We start from the raw sequence: 14,629 nt of genomic DNA, 5'->3' as shown, positions 1-14,629 counted from the left end.
GGCTTTTCCCACCTTTGTCACGCACATGTGAAGCAGAGATCTCTAAAGTAGGGATAGGGGAGTGGGATTTCTAGCAATTGGAGGTGGGGGTTTCTCATGTGGCTGCAGAAACTAATAAATTGTGAAAAATTGTGTGTGTATGTAGGCCTTTCTTACCACATAACCCTGCTTCCTTTTGTGCACAAGTGCATTTTTTTAGCATACATAATGTATAGCCTTGACTATTTTCCATAAATGTATTTTCCAGGGCTATATACACCTATGAGGATGATACTGACAACCTGAAACTGGCTGCCTCAGGAAGTGAGTATTAAATCCACACATACACACTCACACTCACATTCTGATCTTTCCTCACCTTCCTGCTGCTGCGGAATCAAATGCTCTTTTGAGTCTTCAGTCCTGCTGGTTTTCAGCATCTCGTCAACTCATATCCCCCATAGCCCAACCCTCCTTTCTTCATAAAGGTGGAAACAAACCTAGCATGGGGTTTCAATGGGGAATTGGGCAGCCGTGCCTTACGGCCATGCCCAGAAAACTGAGGGAGCATTTTCAACCTTATAGTGTTCCTTCCCCATCCAGAAAAGAAAAAGGGTCAGGGACTTGAATGTGTCCCACTTGTGTGTTTCTGTTTTTCCCCAGCTGGTGGCCTGCAAGAGCTCTCCAGCCACTTTGAGAATCAGAAAGTGATGTACGGATTCTGCAGTGTCAAGGACCCACAGGCCACCCTACCGAAATATGTTCTTGTCAACTGGGTAAGGCTGTTTCCAAAGGAAACCGGGCACAGGACTTTTACAGAAGGGGTTTTGAAAAATATTTTTGCAGAAGTAACTTTTCTTGTTCCTGCAGGTCTGTGACTGGGTGGGGTTGGGGAGCCACCCTTAAGGAAATGTTCTCTTCTGGGCAGTTCTTACAGTTACAGGGTCTGCTCAGGTTAAATCGGGTTAAGACTGTGACATGACGTGAACGGCTGGAGGTTGTGTCTCAACTTGAAGGTCAAATCAGACACAACTTTTTTCTCACCTGAAGATAATCTCAGTGTGGGGAAAGATATCTATGAGCCTCTTTATTTGTGAAGGACGGCATGATTATTTATTTTGTTATGATGACACGGTGTACATAAAATGTGGGGATGGGGGCATTATAGTCACCCTTTTACACAAACTTTTTCTGGACCTCCATTTGTTTGATTCTACTGCCCTCTAGTGGAATTAGTTTTGTTTAGTCATTGTGTTCATTTCAGACAGTTTAACAATTCAGTTTAACAATTTGCCCCACCAGTAATTTCTTTGTTTTGGCGTGGTCTGACCCCCATCTTTGCTAGTGCTAAGCTTTAAACATTTCTTTTTTTTAAAAGAAACTCTTTTCCAAGGAGTTTTCTTTCTTTCTTTCTTTCTTTCTTTCTTTCTTTCTTTCTTTCTTTCTTTCTTTCTTTCTTTCTTTCTTTCTTTCTTTCTTTCTTTCTTTCTTTCTTTCTTTCTTTCTTTCTTTCTTTCTTTCTTTCAATTGCATTGTGGAAGTGTGCTGAAAAGCTTTACACTATAAAAGAATGCACCAAAGTACTACACCAGGGGTAGGGAACCTGCGGCTCTCCAGATGTTCAGGAACTACAATTCCCATCAGCCTCTGTCAGCATGGCCAATTGGCCATGCTGGTAGGGGCTGATGGGAATTGTAGTTCCTGAACATCTGGAGAGCCGCAGGTTCCCTACCCCTGTACTACACAGTAAAAGCAAAATAAGGAGCAGAAATTTAAGAAGATGGATACATTAAAAATACTAAATAAAAGTGCAGGTGAGATATCTAAGAATTTAGGAGGGGCCTGGACACTATAAGTGATTCCAGAGTGCTAATCCAGAGATGGATTTCAATGAATTTGCATTGTGGTGGCCACCTATAAATTAGATTCAGAGGGGCTACAACAACATGGAGAATGAACTGTTGGTCACACTTGCCCATGCTGTCACATACTTCTGTTTGGTTGAGGAGTGTAGGATAACATTAGCCTTGATGTGACAGAGAAGGGAAGTGAGTTTGCAAAGGGCTATAGTTCCATAGATGTATGAATCTCTGCTCAAGGAAGGGGGTGCCCCTAGAAAGAAGGACCTGCTGTGGAGGAGTTGAAAGTGAACTCTGAGTGCTGGTTCCTATTTCTTCCAGGAAAAGACTGGGTATTAATGTTTTGGAGCTTGGGGTAAAGCAGTGGCCAGGAGCTGGGAGGTGTATCTCTCTTGGCTGACATAATGCTGTGGCTGTTTTGTTGCAGTTGGTCCAAAATCCAAGAATCAAAAAGGGTTGAGAAAAGGAAAAAGAATAATTAAAATTAATAATATATACAGTATATCTTTATTGCACATTGCATAAAGAAATAATGTTAAAACCAATGTTAAATGCTTTAGATTATAATAATTCAATGGGAATGTGGCTCAAAAGATTACATCTCCAGTGACATCAAAATGTCAGATTGATTACACATAACTTGTTATATGGATTGACCTGATGTGTTTCAACCTGATAGGTCTTCTTCAGAGGTTAAAGTGCAGAGACACACAAACAGTACTCATCATTTAGTACAACATAGTACAATAGTCACAAAGAATCCAGTAGAAAGGTTGATTTTGAGTCTCCAATCAAATGCAGGTCATAAAATTACTGCAGGATAGCAGTCGCTATTCATTTAGGAGCTCATATTATGGGTGGCAATGAAAGACCAATGATCTGTCCTTAACTGGATACAAATTCACAAAATCTCTACCAGTGCAAATCAAAAGAGGAGTGCCTTGGTCCAAAACCACCACACATTTTGTTGCGTTTACCTTCAGTCCTAGATTGTTTGGGTGCTGGTGACGTCTGTGATTGCATTGCAACGCTTCCTGCTGCTGTTGCAAAACACTAATTCCTGTCTCTCATTAACCTTAAACTGATAGGTAGGAGAAGATGTAGCTGATGCCCGCAAGTGTGCCTGTGCCAGCCATGTGGCCAAGGTTGCCGAGTTCTTCCAGGTCAGTGACAGACTCTGTGGGAGAAGAGATGTAGATGCAAATGAGGGAGGCTGCTGCTGCTGCATACAAATGTCAGAGCAGCGGTTGAGTGACATCGTTTGGAAAGGGTGCTTTGGGCTTTGTGAAAGAAGACAAACTGTTTCATGACTGGCATATTGATGAGGAGCGCTTGGGATCTGTGCCAGTCTTCATGGGTTGCTAACTAAGTTCCTTGTGCCAGAAAACATGAGCCTCAATTTCTGTGATCTGAACGTCTGACCCAACAGGGCGTGGATGTAATTGTCAATGCTAGCAGCGTGGAAGACATCGATCCAGGAGCTATTGGGCAGCGGCTCTCCAACGGCCTGGCCCGCATCGCCAGCCCGGTGCTGCACCGCCTTCGCTTGCGCGAGGATGAAAACCTCCAGCCTGTGGTAATGCTCTCTGCTTCCTCTTCATGCCACCCTTGTATACCCTTTGCCCTACTTGGAGAACTAACAGAAAGAGCAGGAGGCCAGCAGCTTGCGAGCTTTTGGATAAGCCAGTTTTTGATTTTGAATAAGGAGGGCAGTGTGACATTGCACATGTCGCTGCAAGGTCACCTTGCTATAAGATGTGATTGGCCAAAAGTCACCCAGCAAGCTTTTGTGGCTGGGTGGGAATCTGAACTTTGGTTTCCCAGATGCTAGTCCGACAGCCCAGCCACTCCACTGGCTGAGAACCCCACTGAGAACAAGAAACAAGGCCATTCAATAGGATCAATAAAGATCTGATGTCTATAATATGTACACCTGCCCACTCCCTGACTTGGCATCATCATTCCAGGGTACAACTTATCAGAAAACTGATGCAGCTGTGGAGATGAAACGACTCAACCGGGAACAATTCTGGGAGCAAGCTAAGGTAGGTGAACTGTGGAAAGCATCACATGGCGGCAAGACATTCAGGCACAAGACACTGTTAAGCTGTAACCACACATCCCCATGGCCAAGCTATAGCAATCATTTGCAACTGAATCATTTTGCCCCATCAGAAAATCTGGTTGTGAATTATTGTTATAGCACAATGTCTGGATATAAAAATACCTGGAGGATCCTTGCTTTCTTTGTCCTTGTGCTCTGCACTGTGGTGGCATGCTACCAGGTGGGGTTGGCATTGACAGTGTCTCTTTGTCTCTCACAGAAAGAGGAGGAGTTGCGCAAAGAGGAAGAACGGAAAAAGGCCCTGGATGAGCGGCTGCGCTTTGAGCAGGAGCGCATGGAGCAAGAGAGGCAGGAGCAGGAGGAGCGTGAGAAGCGCTACCGGGAGCGTGAGGAACAGATTGAGGAACACAGGCAAGGGGGCAGCTTGGGCGTTTAGTAGTGAGGGGGCGGGGCGAAGGGGAGATGGGGAACCATTGTCAGAATTTAGTGGAATTCAGGCTTGAGGTTATGGACAAGCCAAGAGAGACAAATGTGGCATCATTTCATAGATCAGTGGCAGTTGCGGGCCTACTGCTCTCTTATGGTGTCCTGTTCTAAATCTGAAATATGATGATCTCCTGTGTCCTGTTACTTAGTCAGGGACGACAAAGAATTAGGGGGTTTGTTTGTTCTGTGTCAGCTTTTGTTTACTGGTTGTTTTGCCTTAACAAGATGTTTCCTGATTTCCTTGTGTCAGGCGTGCCCTAGGACCCCGACGATGTATTAAAAAGGTGCCATGACACTACTGATTGATACCAGGATGCATTTCTGTATTAGAAAAGCATTGGGGGAGTAAGTTACCTTATTGACAACACAGTGCTCCTTGCTATCTAGCCTGTGCAAAGGGCTGTTCTGTTACTATAGAACAGGGGTCTGCAACCTTCAGCTCTCCAGATGTTCATGGCCATGCTGGCAGGGGCTGATGGGATTTGTAGTCCATGAACATCTGGAGAGCTGCAGGTTGCAGACCCCTGCTATAGAATATTGTGTCTCTAGGACCAAGGTCACCCAGCAAGCATCCATGGCAAAGTGGGGATTCCAACCCAGGTCTCCTGAAACTCCAGCCTGGCTGCTGCATATCTCCTGCAGTGTGTAGATAATAGGGACTGGTACATTCTATGGTGCACTCTTGCTTCACACAGAGCAATACTAAGACCCCAAGGCTTGATAAATGCCCTGTGCAAACTATGCACATGCTAGAATACTTCCTATAATCTTCTGCAATGTACAGAGGCTTTGTAGCAGATGGGCAGTGTTCCTGGACAGAGAAGTTTGTTTAAAAAGGATTCCCTGTAGCTACAAAGTTTGAAGACTTTCTGGGTCAGTGGTGTGACTTGGCTTAGTTTTAACATCCTTTCCCATTTAGATTTGTTGTCCTAGTCAAAAGATTCTGTTTCATTTTCTGGGACATTGCCAATGCAATGCTGTGATTTACATTGAGGTTTCTGTTTTTGTTTTAATAAAGGGAGTGTTGGCTCCTTTGATCAAAGAAGCAGTAGTTTCAAGTACCCTTTAAAGATGGTTTGAAGGGCTATCAGAAGGATAGACCTGATAGGTGCTGTGCCGTTTGCTTCGTATTTATTTGCACATATGCAGATCGATGTGCATGTGTAAATATTTGGCAGTAGCCACTGAAGCTTTCATGATTTTTGAATTTGTTTTGTGTAATTTAGCCTATTTTTGTTACTTTTTAAGATTAAAGGGGCTTTTGTAGATCACAGGGGTTCTATGTGTGCATGTATTTGTCTACTTGTGTGCAGGATGGCTAGTGGTAGTTATTAAAAGATGACATTGTTTATTAAGTGAACCATTTACAGCAAGCAGGAGTGCTTGTAAAAAAATGTAGTGGGCAGAACCTGCCCCATATGGTGCATTTGAACATACACCTACCTGCTTTCTCGTTTTCTGGTAGATATCTAAAGGAGTCATTTTTGGATGCAATAGAGGATTCTGGCTGAATTTGAAGTGAGCACTGTGTCAGGACAGGATGCCAGTATTGAATGCCAGGGTTAAAAATGAGAATAGCCTCAGTGAACCAGACATAACTTTGACTGCAAACATACAAAGTAAAAATGTAATAAAGATTGGCATTTGAAGTGTTGCACCGTGGAAAGGAAAATCAAATGTAACAATTTGCAAACCTGAGATAGAAATGAAATACAATTCAAAACGTGATGTGCTTACAAAAATGCACAAGAGATTTTTGGGACATTTGGAAAGACTAGCTTCTCAAACCCAGGTTTTTGGATCGCTGGTTAGGTTGTAGTGGGCTTGTTGTTCAGTTTGGGACCCCTGTAAAAAGGGGCGTGGAGCAAACTTTAGAGAGGGGTTAAAGGAGATCCATGAAAGCTATTCTAGAGACCCATAAAAGTGATTTTCAGGTTAAGAACAGTAGGAAAATGGAGCAAAACACCCCAAGACTTTATTTAAAAACAAAACACTGGGAGACGAAGCAAAAACAATGTCCAAGTACAGAAACATTCAGAGTAAAGAAGTCAGAGGTCAAGTTGTTCCTGACTGAAGTACAGCGAAACAAACAAGTGAATAAAACTAAAAATGTAGCACAAGGCAGCCAAGCCAGCCTGCAGGTCTGCCTAAGCCCCAAGAGATTCGAGCAGGGATGTCTCAAGTCCTCTTCTTTGCTCCCTCTCAGGAGAAGGCAGCAGAGCCTGGAAGCGGAGGAAGCCAAGCAGCGGTTGAAGGAGCAGTCCATCTTTGTAAGTGATGCTTCAGGAGCTGGGGGAGGGTGGCCCAGCTGTGCTGCTGGCTCTTCCAGGATGATTGTGGCAGGTAGGAATGAAGCACCAAGGCTGGCTGGTGACACTGTGAGCCCGTCCCGCAGCTTCCCAAAGAGCTCTTCCTTGCTGCAGCTGTGTGCTAGGTCAGGAAGAAGTAGGGCCTTCTGGTGTGGTCAAGGTGCCCTGGGGCTGACGCTGACCTCTCTCCCTAGGGGGAGCAAGAGGACGACGAAGACAGGCAGCAGCCCAAAAAGTCTGAGTCGGAGGTAGAGGTGAGTGCGGCCCCGGGGCACAGCATGCGTTGTGTAGGCAGCCGACCACCATGCACCCTACAGGGCTATTGCTGCATGAAAATTGTTGTTGTTGTTGTGCAGAGTTTTGATGGGGGACAGGGGGAGGGGAAAGGCTTCAGTTTGGTCACTGTTGTCCTGTGAATGAGCTGGCGTGTGGTGTCAAGAAGGAAGTCCGTGCTTAAAGGAAAGCTCGGAAACAAGATGGAGTCTGGGCTGTGTTTGTATCTTCTTTGCTGTGTGTGTGTGTGTGTGTGTGTGTGTGTGTGTGTGTGTGTGTGTGTTTGTCAGAAGCCAGTTTTGTGCTGTTGTTGCCATTTTGTATCGCTGTGTGCCATTGCGAGTGGTGGACGGGGAGGGGCACACCATTTATGTGTGTTGCGAGTACCATATTTTGTCACTATTGTCCTGGGAACTGCATGGGGAGGGTTTGGACTCTGTTTCTGACTGGGTCTCTGTACACGGAGTGGCTGTGCAGCACTTGACGTTGCTCCCTCACTTTCTCCCCCACCCTCCCTGTATCCTGTCAGGAGGCAGCTGCCATCATTGCCCAGCGGCCCGACAACCCCCGTGAGTTCTTCAGGCAGCAAGAGCGAGTGGCTTCGGCCAGTTCAGAGACACCCCCACCCTTCAACAGAACAGGTAGGGGAGCACACATCATCACAGGGTGGGGCAGGGGGAGGAGGAGGAATGCGCATTTTTCACTGAGGGCAGGGAAAGAGGGAAGGGTCACAGGGAGCAATTGCTAGGCTACATAGAACCAGGCCTAGTCTTGAGGTGAGAGTTGACAATTTGGGAGCAAGGAGATGGTATCCACAACTTCTACTATAAGGGCAGTGTGGACAGACTGGGCCTGGTTCTCTTAGAATAGGAAAGTGGTAAGAAAAGGCTAATCAGTAGTTTATTTTACTATTTATTTTAGCATAAATAAAACAACAAAAAGTCCTTAAGCACAGGATGTGCTTGACTGCCTATGCCTGTGTTTCGTCTATTTCATAACCAACTTTTGGAACCCATTGCAGCCGGATGTGGCCTGGAATTTAATTTGGAGATTTCCTATAATGATTTTTGGAATCAATTTTTGTAATTAGACTATCCAAAATAATGACCATGCTACCAAATTCTGGTGAAGAGTACAGCTGTTACCTTTGTGTTTCCACTAAGGTGATTTCTAGCTAGTGTTGATCAGAAAAAGGAGGCAGATTATTTTTCCTTTCTCATGAACAGGGTCATGGTGCAGTTCTTGGGCACTGGATGCTGCTTCTGCTGCAGGAGAATTAGGTGCCTGTGCTATCATGTCTGGTTTTCAAAGGTGGTGCATCAGCCTGCCCTGCCATTTCATCATCTGAGGATATAGGGGCAAGCCAGTGGCCATTTATCATATAGTCATTGGTTGAAAATGTTCCTGTCTTGGTTAAAACTATTCTGGAGTCTTCTCCACGAGCCGCTTCCTATCAGCTGGAGCTGACAATTAAAAAAAAATAATGCATCAGTTTTAATAATGCTTGTTTTATTATTTTCTATTTGATTAAAATTGATGCATTGTTTTTAATTTTAATATTTATTTTGCTATGTATTTGTTTTGTTTTGGGGTGGTTTTTTTTCAACATCCTGGTTACCAAATCCATTTTAGAATTGGGTTCCCTCCCTCTTTTCTTGGAGCTGGAGTTTACAGATCATTGGCTCCCCAGGTGAAAGGTACTCTAATGGTGGCCCCATGGCAAGGGGTTGTTCATTTTTTCTATCATCTACATTTCAGTATGTAGGCAGTTCTGTGACCTTTTCAGTGGCAGCCTGCTGTCCCCCCTCCCTTTGGCCAGTCTTCGGAAGGAAATGATGTAGTAACAGTCCGCTTCTAACCATGGGATGCACACACAGCTTTTTAAGAAAGGGTGCAGTCAAGCTGACCTGGCCCCCTTGGCAAGAGTGGAGAGGTGTGGAAAAGGACAGCAGGAACTGGCCAGTAAAAGAAGGGCAGGGAATTCAGACATACTGCTGGGGCCTAAATAATGTCCAGTGGACCTGCGACTGTGTGGAAGGTTTCAAACCAAATTCACAGGGAAAATAGAGGCAGCACGAGGCAGCGAGATCCTCCTGCGCTGCAGATGTTATGGGATGCGAAGTGCAGAGTTTTGATGCAGCCCATCCGACCACTGTCTGTGTGAGAAGAATGAGGCATGTTACAGACTGACGGGCTGGGGGGCAGCACAGGGTGCCCACATGCTGGAGAACTCCTTAGCATTTCTCTTCTTGCTTATTCTGGTGTTTTGGGCTGTTTGCCACTTCTGTCTCTTCCTGGGATGAGGACTGTGCATGGTGGCGTTTGGGTTCTTTTGGTATAGCTTGGGGACCAGATTGTCAATATCTTACAAATGTCCGGCATGAGCCCATTTCCCAGCACCACTTCTGTCTCCTCCTGCCTCTTAGCTTCCTCTTTTCCCTTAACTCTCTTGCACTCCCCAGCCTTTTTTATGCCACCTGAGCCCTTGGCACCGATCTACTCTGTCCCTCACAGCCCCTAGATTCTGCACCTGTGACTCTCCCGCACTGGCCTCGCTGCTGCGGCTTCCTCCAGTTATCCTGATCTTCCTAGTGACCTGCATCCCTCACATTCTTTCCCTGCCTCCCCAGCCCCCAAAGTGGCAATGAATGCCCAGTGGCATGAGAGGGGGGCGGGTGATGGAGTGGGCAGCTGGAGGGGAGACTGACCATTCTCTTCTGCTTTTTCTGTCTCCGTCCGTCTGTCTGTCTTTCTCTCAGCAGGTCGTCTGCACTGTCCTTTCATAAAGACACCTGACAGTGGGCCTTCCTCCTCCTCTTCCTCTTCCTCCCCTCCACGGACTCCCTTCCCCTATATCACTTGCCACCGTACACCAAACCTCTCCTCTTTTTTCCCATGTAGGTAGCCCAGCCCAGGCCGGGCTTGGGGGAGTTGGTTTGGGGAGGCAGCTGTTCAAGGGGCATTGCCCCACCCCTGTGCCTTTTGGCCACGCCCCACTCAACCTCACACTGCAGACCCCTCTGAAAGAAGGAACTGGAGCCTAAGAAGCTGGCCCCAGAGACTGGAACAGGGAAGACTCAGGGCTCTGATGCTCTTTCATGCCTATTGCATGGCTCCATGCAGGACAGAGCGTAGCCCAACTGAGAACAGTGGAACTGGGCACCTCTCATTATCCATCAGCAGCTACGATCTTCAGGAGGGCTGACTTTGTCTAATAAGGATGCTTCTCTTCCTTCCCTCCCTTGCCCCACTCACTCAAAAACATCTTGACAGGTGGGCTGCTCTAGGAACATCTCTGCATTAGCAGCCAGACCCCAAATCTGAGCACCGGATTGAAGCCCAGCTATGGATGATTCAAGGGAGTAGAACCTTCACTAAAAATCACAGGGTGCTTAATCTCCTGAGCACCGCATATATTGCTCCTTATTAGAAAAGGGGGACTGGGCACAGAAGGTGGATGACATCCAAATGCACCAGGTGGCTGGCCTTGTGTCTGTGCTCAGCCAGGTGTGCAGCAGCAGTAAGAGTGGGGTGTAGCTCTAAAAAGGGTGGGAAACAGGTCTGGGGCAGGGGCAGGTCTGACTGGGTAAAGTTTTCCTCTATCCAAATGTGGGGGTTGTTCGCTCAGGCAGTGGAGGGGTAGCACCGGGGGGCCGGGGGGGGGGGGGGGGGCTACTATCCAATAATTTCAAGAGTTGTTTGGTGTAAGGGAGAAGTGCAGCCACTCATCTGCATTTGCTGCCTCTGGTTTTGGGGGGGGATGTTTGCCCCAAATAGCACAACATGATGTTAGACCTCTCTCTCCAGAGGCAGCGGAGGGGGGTTGAATTTGTTCCATTTTCCAGCATGGCTGTTGATGAAAACAAGGGAAGGTAACCTGTGTGGCGCGTCCTGCTACTGTCTGTAGACTGGTTTGATACGGATGTGCAGATAAGTCAGCAGATCTCAGGCGAAAAGAACAGCTGCTGTTTTCTGATGAAGCTACTGTGTCTTTTGTGTACAGTCTGTGAGGGTGTGGCATTGGGCTTCTTGGCTCCCTCTTGAGTGTCTGCCTGACTCGTTCACAGGCAGCCAGACGGACACACACAGAAAAGTATCTGCCTCCACCAGCAGCCCCTGCGACTCCAGTACAGCCTCAACGCCTGTGGGCGAGCAGATCGAGCGTGCCCTGGATGAGGTAACGCAGCAGGATGTTTTGAAAGGTAGGTACGGCAGCCCTCACTGACCACTTCTCAAACCTTTTGTTGTTCTTTTCCTGCTGATACGTCATGGCTGGATAATCAAGCTGGTTCTTCGTGCCAGTACTTGGTTTTCTTTGACGGTGTGTGCAGCCAAACACCCACAGTTCTCTTCCTCCCTGTTGCAGATTCCTCTAGCCCAAGCAGTGAGGAGATAGCAGTAGCACCTGCTACAAGCTGGGCTCCTCCAAGTGTGGAACAACCAGTGGAGAAAGCAGAAGAACCTCCTGGGATGTCAACCTGGCCGGAAGCTGATTGGACAGAGCCTCAGCATGATGGGACAGCCCCCTCAGAGGACCTGGTGTTCCCAGAACCCAAAGAGGAGCCTCTGTTCCCTGAAGCCCCTCCACCCAAAGAAGAGCCTCTCTTCCCCGCAGCCCCACTGCCGATGCAGAATGATGGGGCGCTGGATCTGGGAGAGGCATTTGGATTTTCCCAACCTCCGGCTCCCCTGTCAGAAAACCTCCTTGACCTGTGGCAGAATGACAGCGCTGTCCCAGAGCCCTCCCAGCCTGATGCCTGGCAGATCCAGGGTGGGCCTCCCACTCCTGCCCCGTGGGACCTTCATGATGGGCCTCCCACAGCTGCTCCCATGCTGGTTGAGGTGGATGCCCCCCCAGGGGCACTGGAGCCCCCCTCTTCCGCAGGCCTCACTGATGATAACCTGCTGAACTTCAATGACCTGCCTGAGCCTCCAGCCACCTTTTGCGATGCTGAGCAGGATGAAGAGCCAGCAAGCATCATTGCCATCGAAGGGCTGCACCAGATGACACTCAGCTACCAGCATGCCCTGCAGGAAGCCTCAGCGGTGCCCCAGGAGCCCCAGCTGCTCACCAATGGAGAGACAGCCCAGAAGGAAAGCACGCAGGTGAGGATGCTCCAGAATGTTTAACCGTGGCCCCTTGCTCCTACTTTGAGTAGCAGAGTCAACCCCATCTTGTCATCTCACTGGGCAGATAAAATTCCTTTCCCTTCCTTACAGTACCATTAGAATAGCAATGGCCAAACGGATCTCCTTTCTTCCCTGGTCCAAAAGACTTGGTGTAGCCATGAAGGCTCCCAAACTGCCTTCTAAGGCTATCCATAATTTATGTGGATTAATTAATTATACATTGACTATCTTGTAATACAGTTGCGGGTATGAAAGGGACAAGAACTTCCCCCTCTGTTCTGTTTTGATGTGTTTGTGGGTGGGTGGCTTAAGCTGGCTAAATGGCATTAGCAAGTGGGGTGACCACTACTCCAGATTAACTGATGGGAAACTGAAGGAAGTGAGCCATTTCCAAAGCAGCATTTGCCGTACTATTGCCTTTTGTCCTCTTTCCCAGACCAGCGAGGGTTATTTCAGCCAATCACAAGATGAAGACTTCACCCAGCCGGAAGAACCCTCTGCTAAAGCTCCTCCGCCAGTGTTCTACAACAAGCCCCCAGGTGAGGCTGGGGATTGGCGGGTAGAGGAACAATAGACGGTGCCACACTTGCCATGCTGGCAGCAACAGTGCTGCCACGTTGGCACTCAGCATTTCTGGGGGACTCTAATTGCCCTGGGTTTCAACAGGAAACCTCTCCGATGTCCCCATCCAAACTGACCATGCTTGCCCCATGCTGACTCAAAACTAATGTTTTTGGTCTCCTCCTCAGAGATCGATATCACCTGTTGGGATGCTGATCCAGTGCCAGAAGAGGAGGAGAGCTTTGGGGGCAACATTTAAGAACTGCTCCCCTGTCCAGCTCCCGTATCCTGCACCTCGCAAGCCCAGCGTGTGCAAGCCTGGGGCAACCGCAGTGAGGGCCTGGTGCCTGCTTGCTCTGTATTGTAGCCCTGCGGTCCAAGGCTTCAGATTGTACCCCAGATAGCCAGATAGGATGTTCTCCGTGGTGCTCCGGGGTAGACTTTTCGAGCGCGCGCTCTCTTTCTCTCTCTTCTCTTTCTCTCTCTCTCTTTTTCTAATGTTGTCAATAGGAAACGTGTAAATCTGCCTGGTCCCCTCTTTGTTGGTAGTTTCCTCGCAGCCCCCTTAACACTTCCCAGTTGCCTCTGCCTGTTGGGTTTTTTCTCTGACCTCCCCTCCCCCAATGCCATTGACGCCACGTGGGTTCATCTCCTGTGTGTGCTGCTCTTGGGGGATGGATGGGGAGGGGCCCTGCCTCCTCTCAGAAGAGTCTGCCCAGAGCTTTGAATGTTTTGCACGAATTTAAAATAAAAATATGGCAATAAAATGGCCCTCTGTGGGCAAGGCTCTGGCACCCATCCCCTGACCTTCTCCATTTGGTCCCAAACACAGCCAATGCCCAGGGACACCATGAGGGCCCCGTAGAGCTCTGGGCTCTGACAGTAGTTAGCGGCAAAGAACTTGCCCATCGCCATTGGGCTGCACAGCCCTGTGCTGGAGAGCAAGCCCATTCCAGACCCTTCTCTTGGGCCTTTCTTTGCTCTGGGAGCCTGGGACAAGGGGAGACTCTGGGTGGACCCCTCTTTTTTCCCACCCCTCTTTCCTCTTCCATTCCATGCTTGGTTTCCTTTCTCTCACGTACAGTAACTGTTTTTTTGAAAGCACAAATTCTGTAACAGCAATGTGCTTATGTATGTTAATAAATAAATTGATTCCAAGCAGGGCAGCTGGTTTTGCAGCACTGGTTGCTTTTTCAGAGGAGAACAGTGAAAGAACACGGGGGAAGGGGGGGGTGTTCCGTTTCTTCCTGAGTTATGGCCGAGTGGGTTGTTTTCCCACAGTGTTCCAAAAGCAAAGTACGTGCGATCTTTTAATTGCTCCATGCCCTGGAGTTTGTGCTTTGTACCAAAATTCCAGATTTGGTACCAGTGAAGCCTCAATGCCTGGGTTTCTTTGATGTTCCCAAGTGGGAATCTTCTGTACAAATGTCATTTGGTTTTCTGATCAAATCTGAAATTTGGAAACCAGGCCATGGGAGTGATGGGTAGATTCTGCAAGACCCATACTCTGCCTGCTGCTACTTTTTGGCCTGTTCCACACATCTAATTTAACCCATCTTGAAAACAATTTGGCTCCCATCTTTTACCACAGTGTGTGTCCGCACTCATTTCCTCAAAATGTTTCACAGCCAGTGGGTTTTTTTCTTCTTTTGTTGGCCTATTCGTCAAAGTGATGCTCTGCATTGCTTTGTTGTTTCCTTGATGTGTTCAAAAATAAACAAAAACAATGATAAAATGAGACAAGGGGGGGAAGTTGAGCAACAACACAGAGGTGTGGGAAACGGGCCAGCTTTTCAGCAGAGATTCAAAACGTTTCAATATGACTGCACTATAAGGGGAACCAGCTCAAAAACATTTCAGGAAAAAAGATAATTGTGAATGGGGTTTCAGAAATAATGGATTAAAAGAAAAATGAAATATTTCTGGCATCAGTGGGGGAGAGGAATGAAGTGCAGGAAATGTTTCAT

General features: G+C 47.5%; 1 protein-coding gene across 2 annotated transcripts in view; it reads left to right on the top strand.

The window, feature by feature from the left end:
* Positions 1–13,828, top strand: part of DBN1 (drebrin 1) — a 34,242-nt gene extending 20,414 nt beyond the window's left edge. Inside the window, exons 2-14 of one of the 2 annotated variants that reach the window (XM_048490941.1) lie at positions 248–303; positions 643–755; positions 2,927–3,001; positions 3,268–3,414; positions 3,806–3,883; positions 4,163–4,314; positions 6,596–6,659; positions 6,893–6,952; positions 7,501–7,612; positions 11,039–11,173; positions 11,338–12,077; positions 12,538–12,640; positions 12,851–13,828. In XM_048490941.1, coding sequence (XP_048346898.1) covers positions 248–303; positions 643–755; positions 2,927–3,001; positions 3,268–3,414; positions 3,806–3,883; positions 4,163–4,314; positions 6,596–6,659; positions 6,893–6,952; positions 7,501–7,612; positions 11,039–11,173; positions 11,338–12,077; positions 12,538–12,640; positions 12,851–12,921 — 1,906 coding nt within the window. In that variant the 3' untranslated portion in view covers positions 12,922–13,828. The remainder of the gene's footprint in view (positions 1–247; positions 304–642; positions 756–2,926; positions 3,002–3,267; positions 3,415–3,805; positions 3,884–4,162; positions 4,315–6,595; positions 6,660–6,892; positions 6,953–7,500; positions 7,613–11,038; positions 11,174–11,337; positions 12,078–12,537; positions 12,641–12,850) is intronic. The other variant, XM_048490942.1, reaches the window with a different exon arrangement.
* Positions 13,829–14,629: the final 801 nt, after the last annotated feature.

The sequence above is a fragment of the Sphaerodactylus townsendi genome, linkage group LG03 (assembly GCF_021028975.2).
Source record: "Sphaerodactylus townsendi isolate TG3544 linkage group LG03, MPM_Stown_v2.3, whole genome shotgun sequence".
Classification (NCBI taxonomy): domain Eukaryota; kingdom Metazoa; phylum Chordata; class Lepidosauria; order Squamata; family Sphaerodactylidae; genus Sphaerodactylus; species Sphaerodactylus townsendi.
Note: the sequence above shows the minus strand (reverse complement) of the source record. Positions and strands in the feature narration are given on the sequence as shown.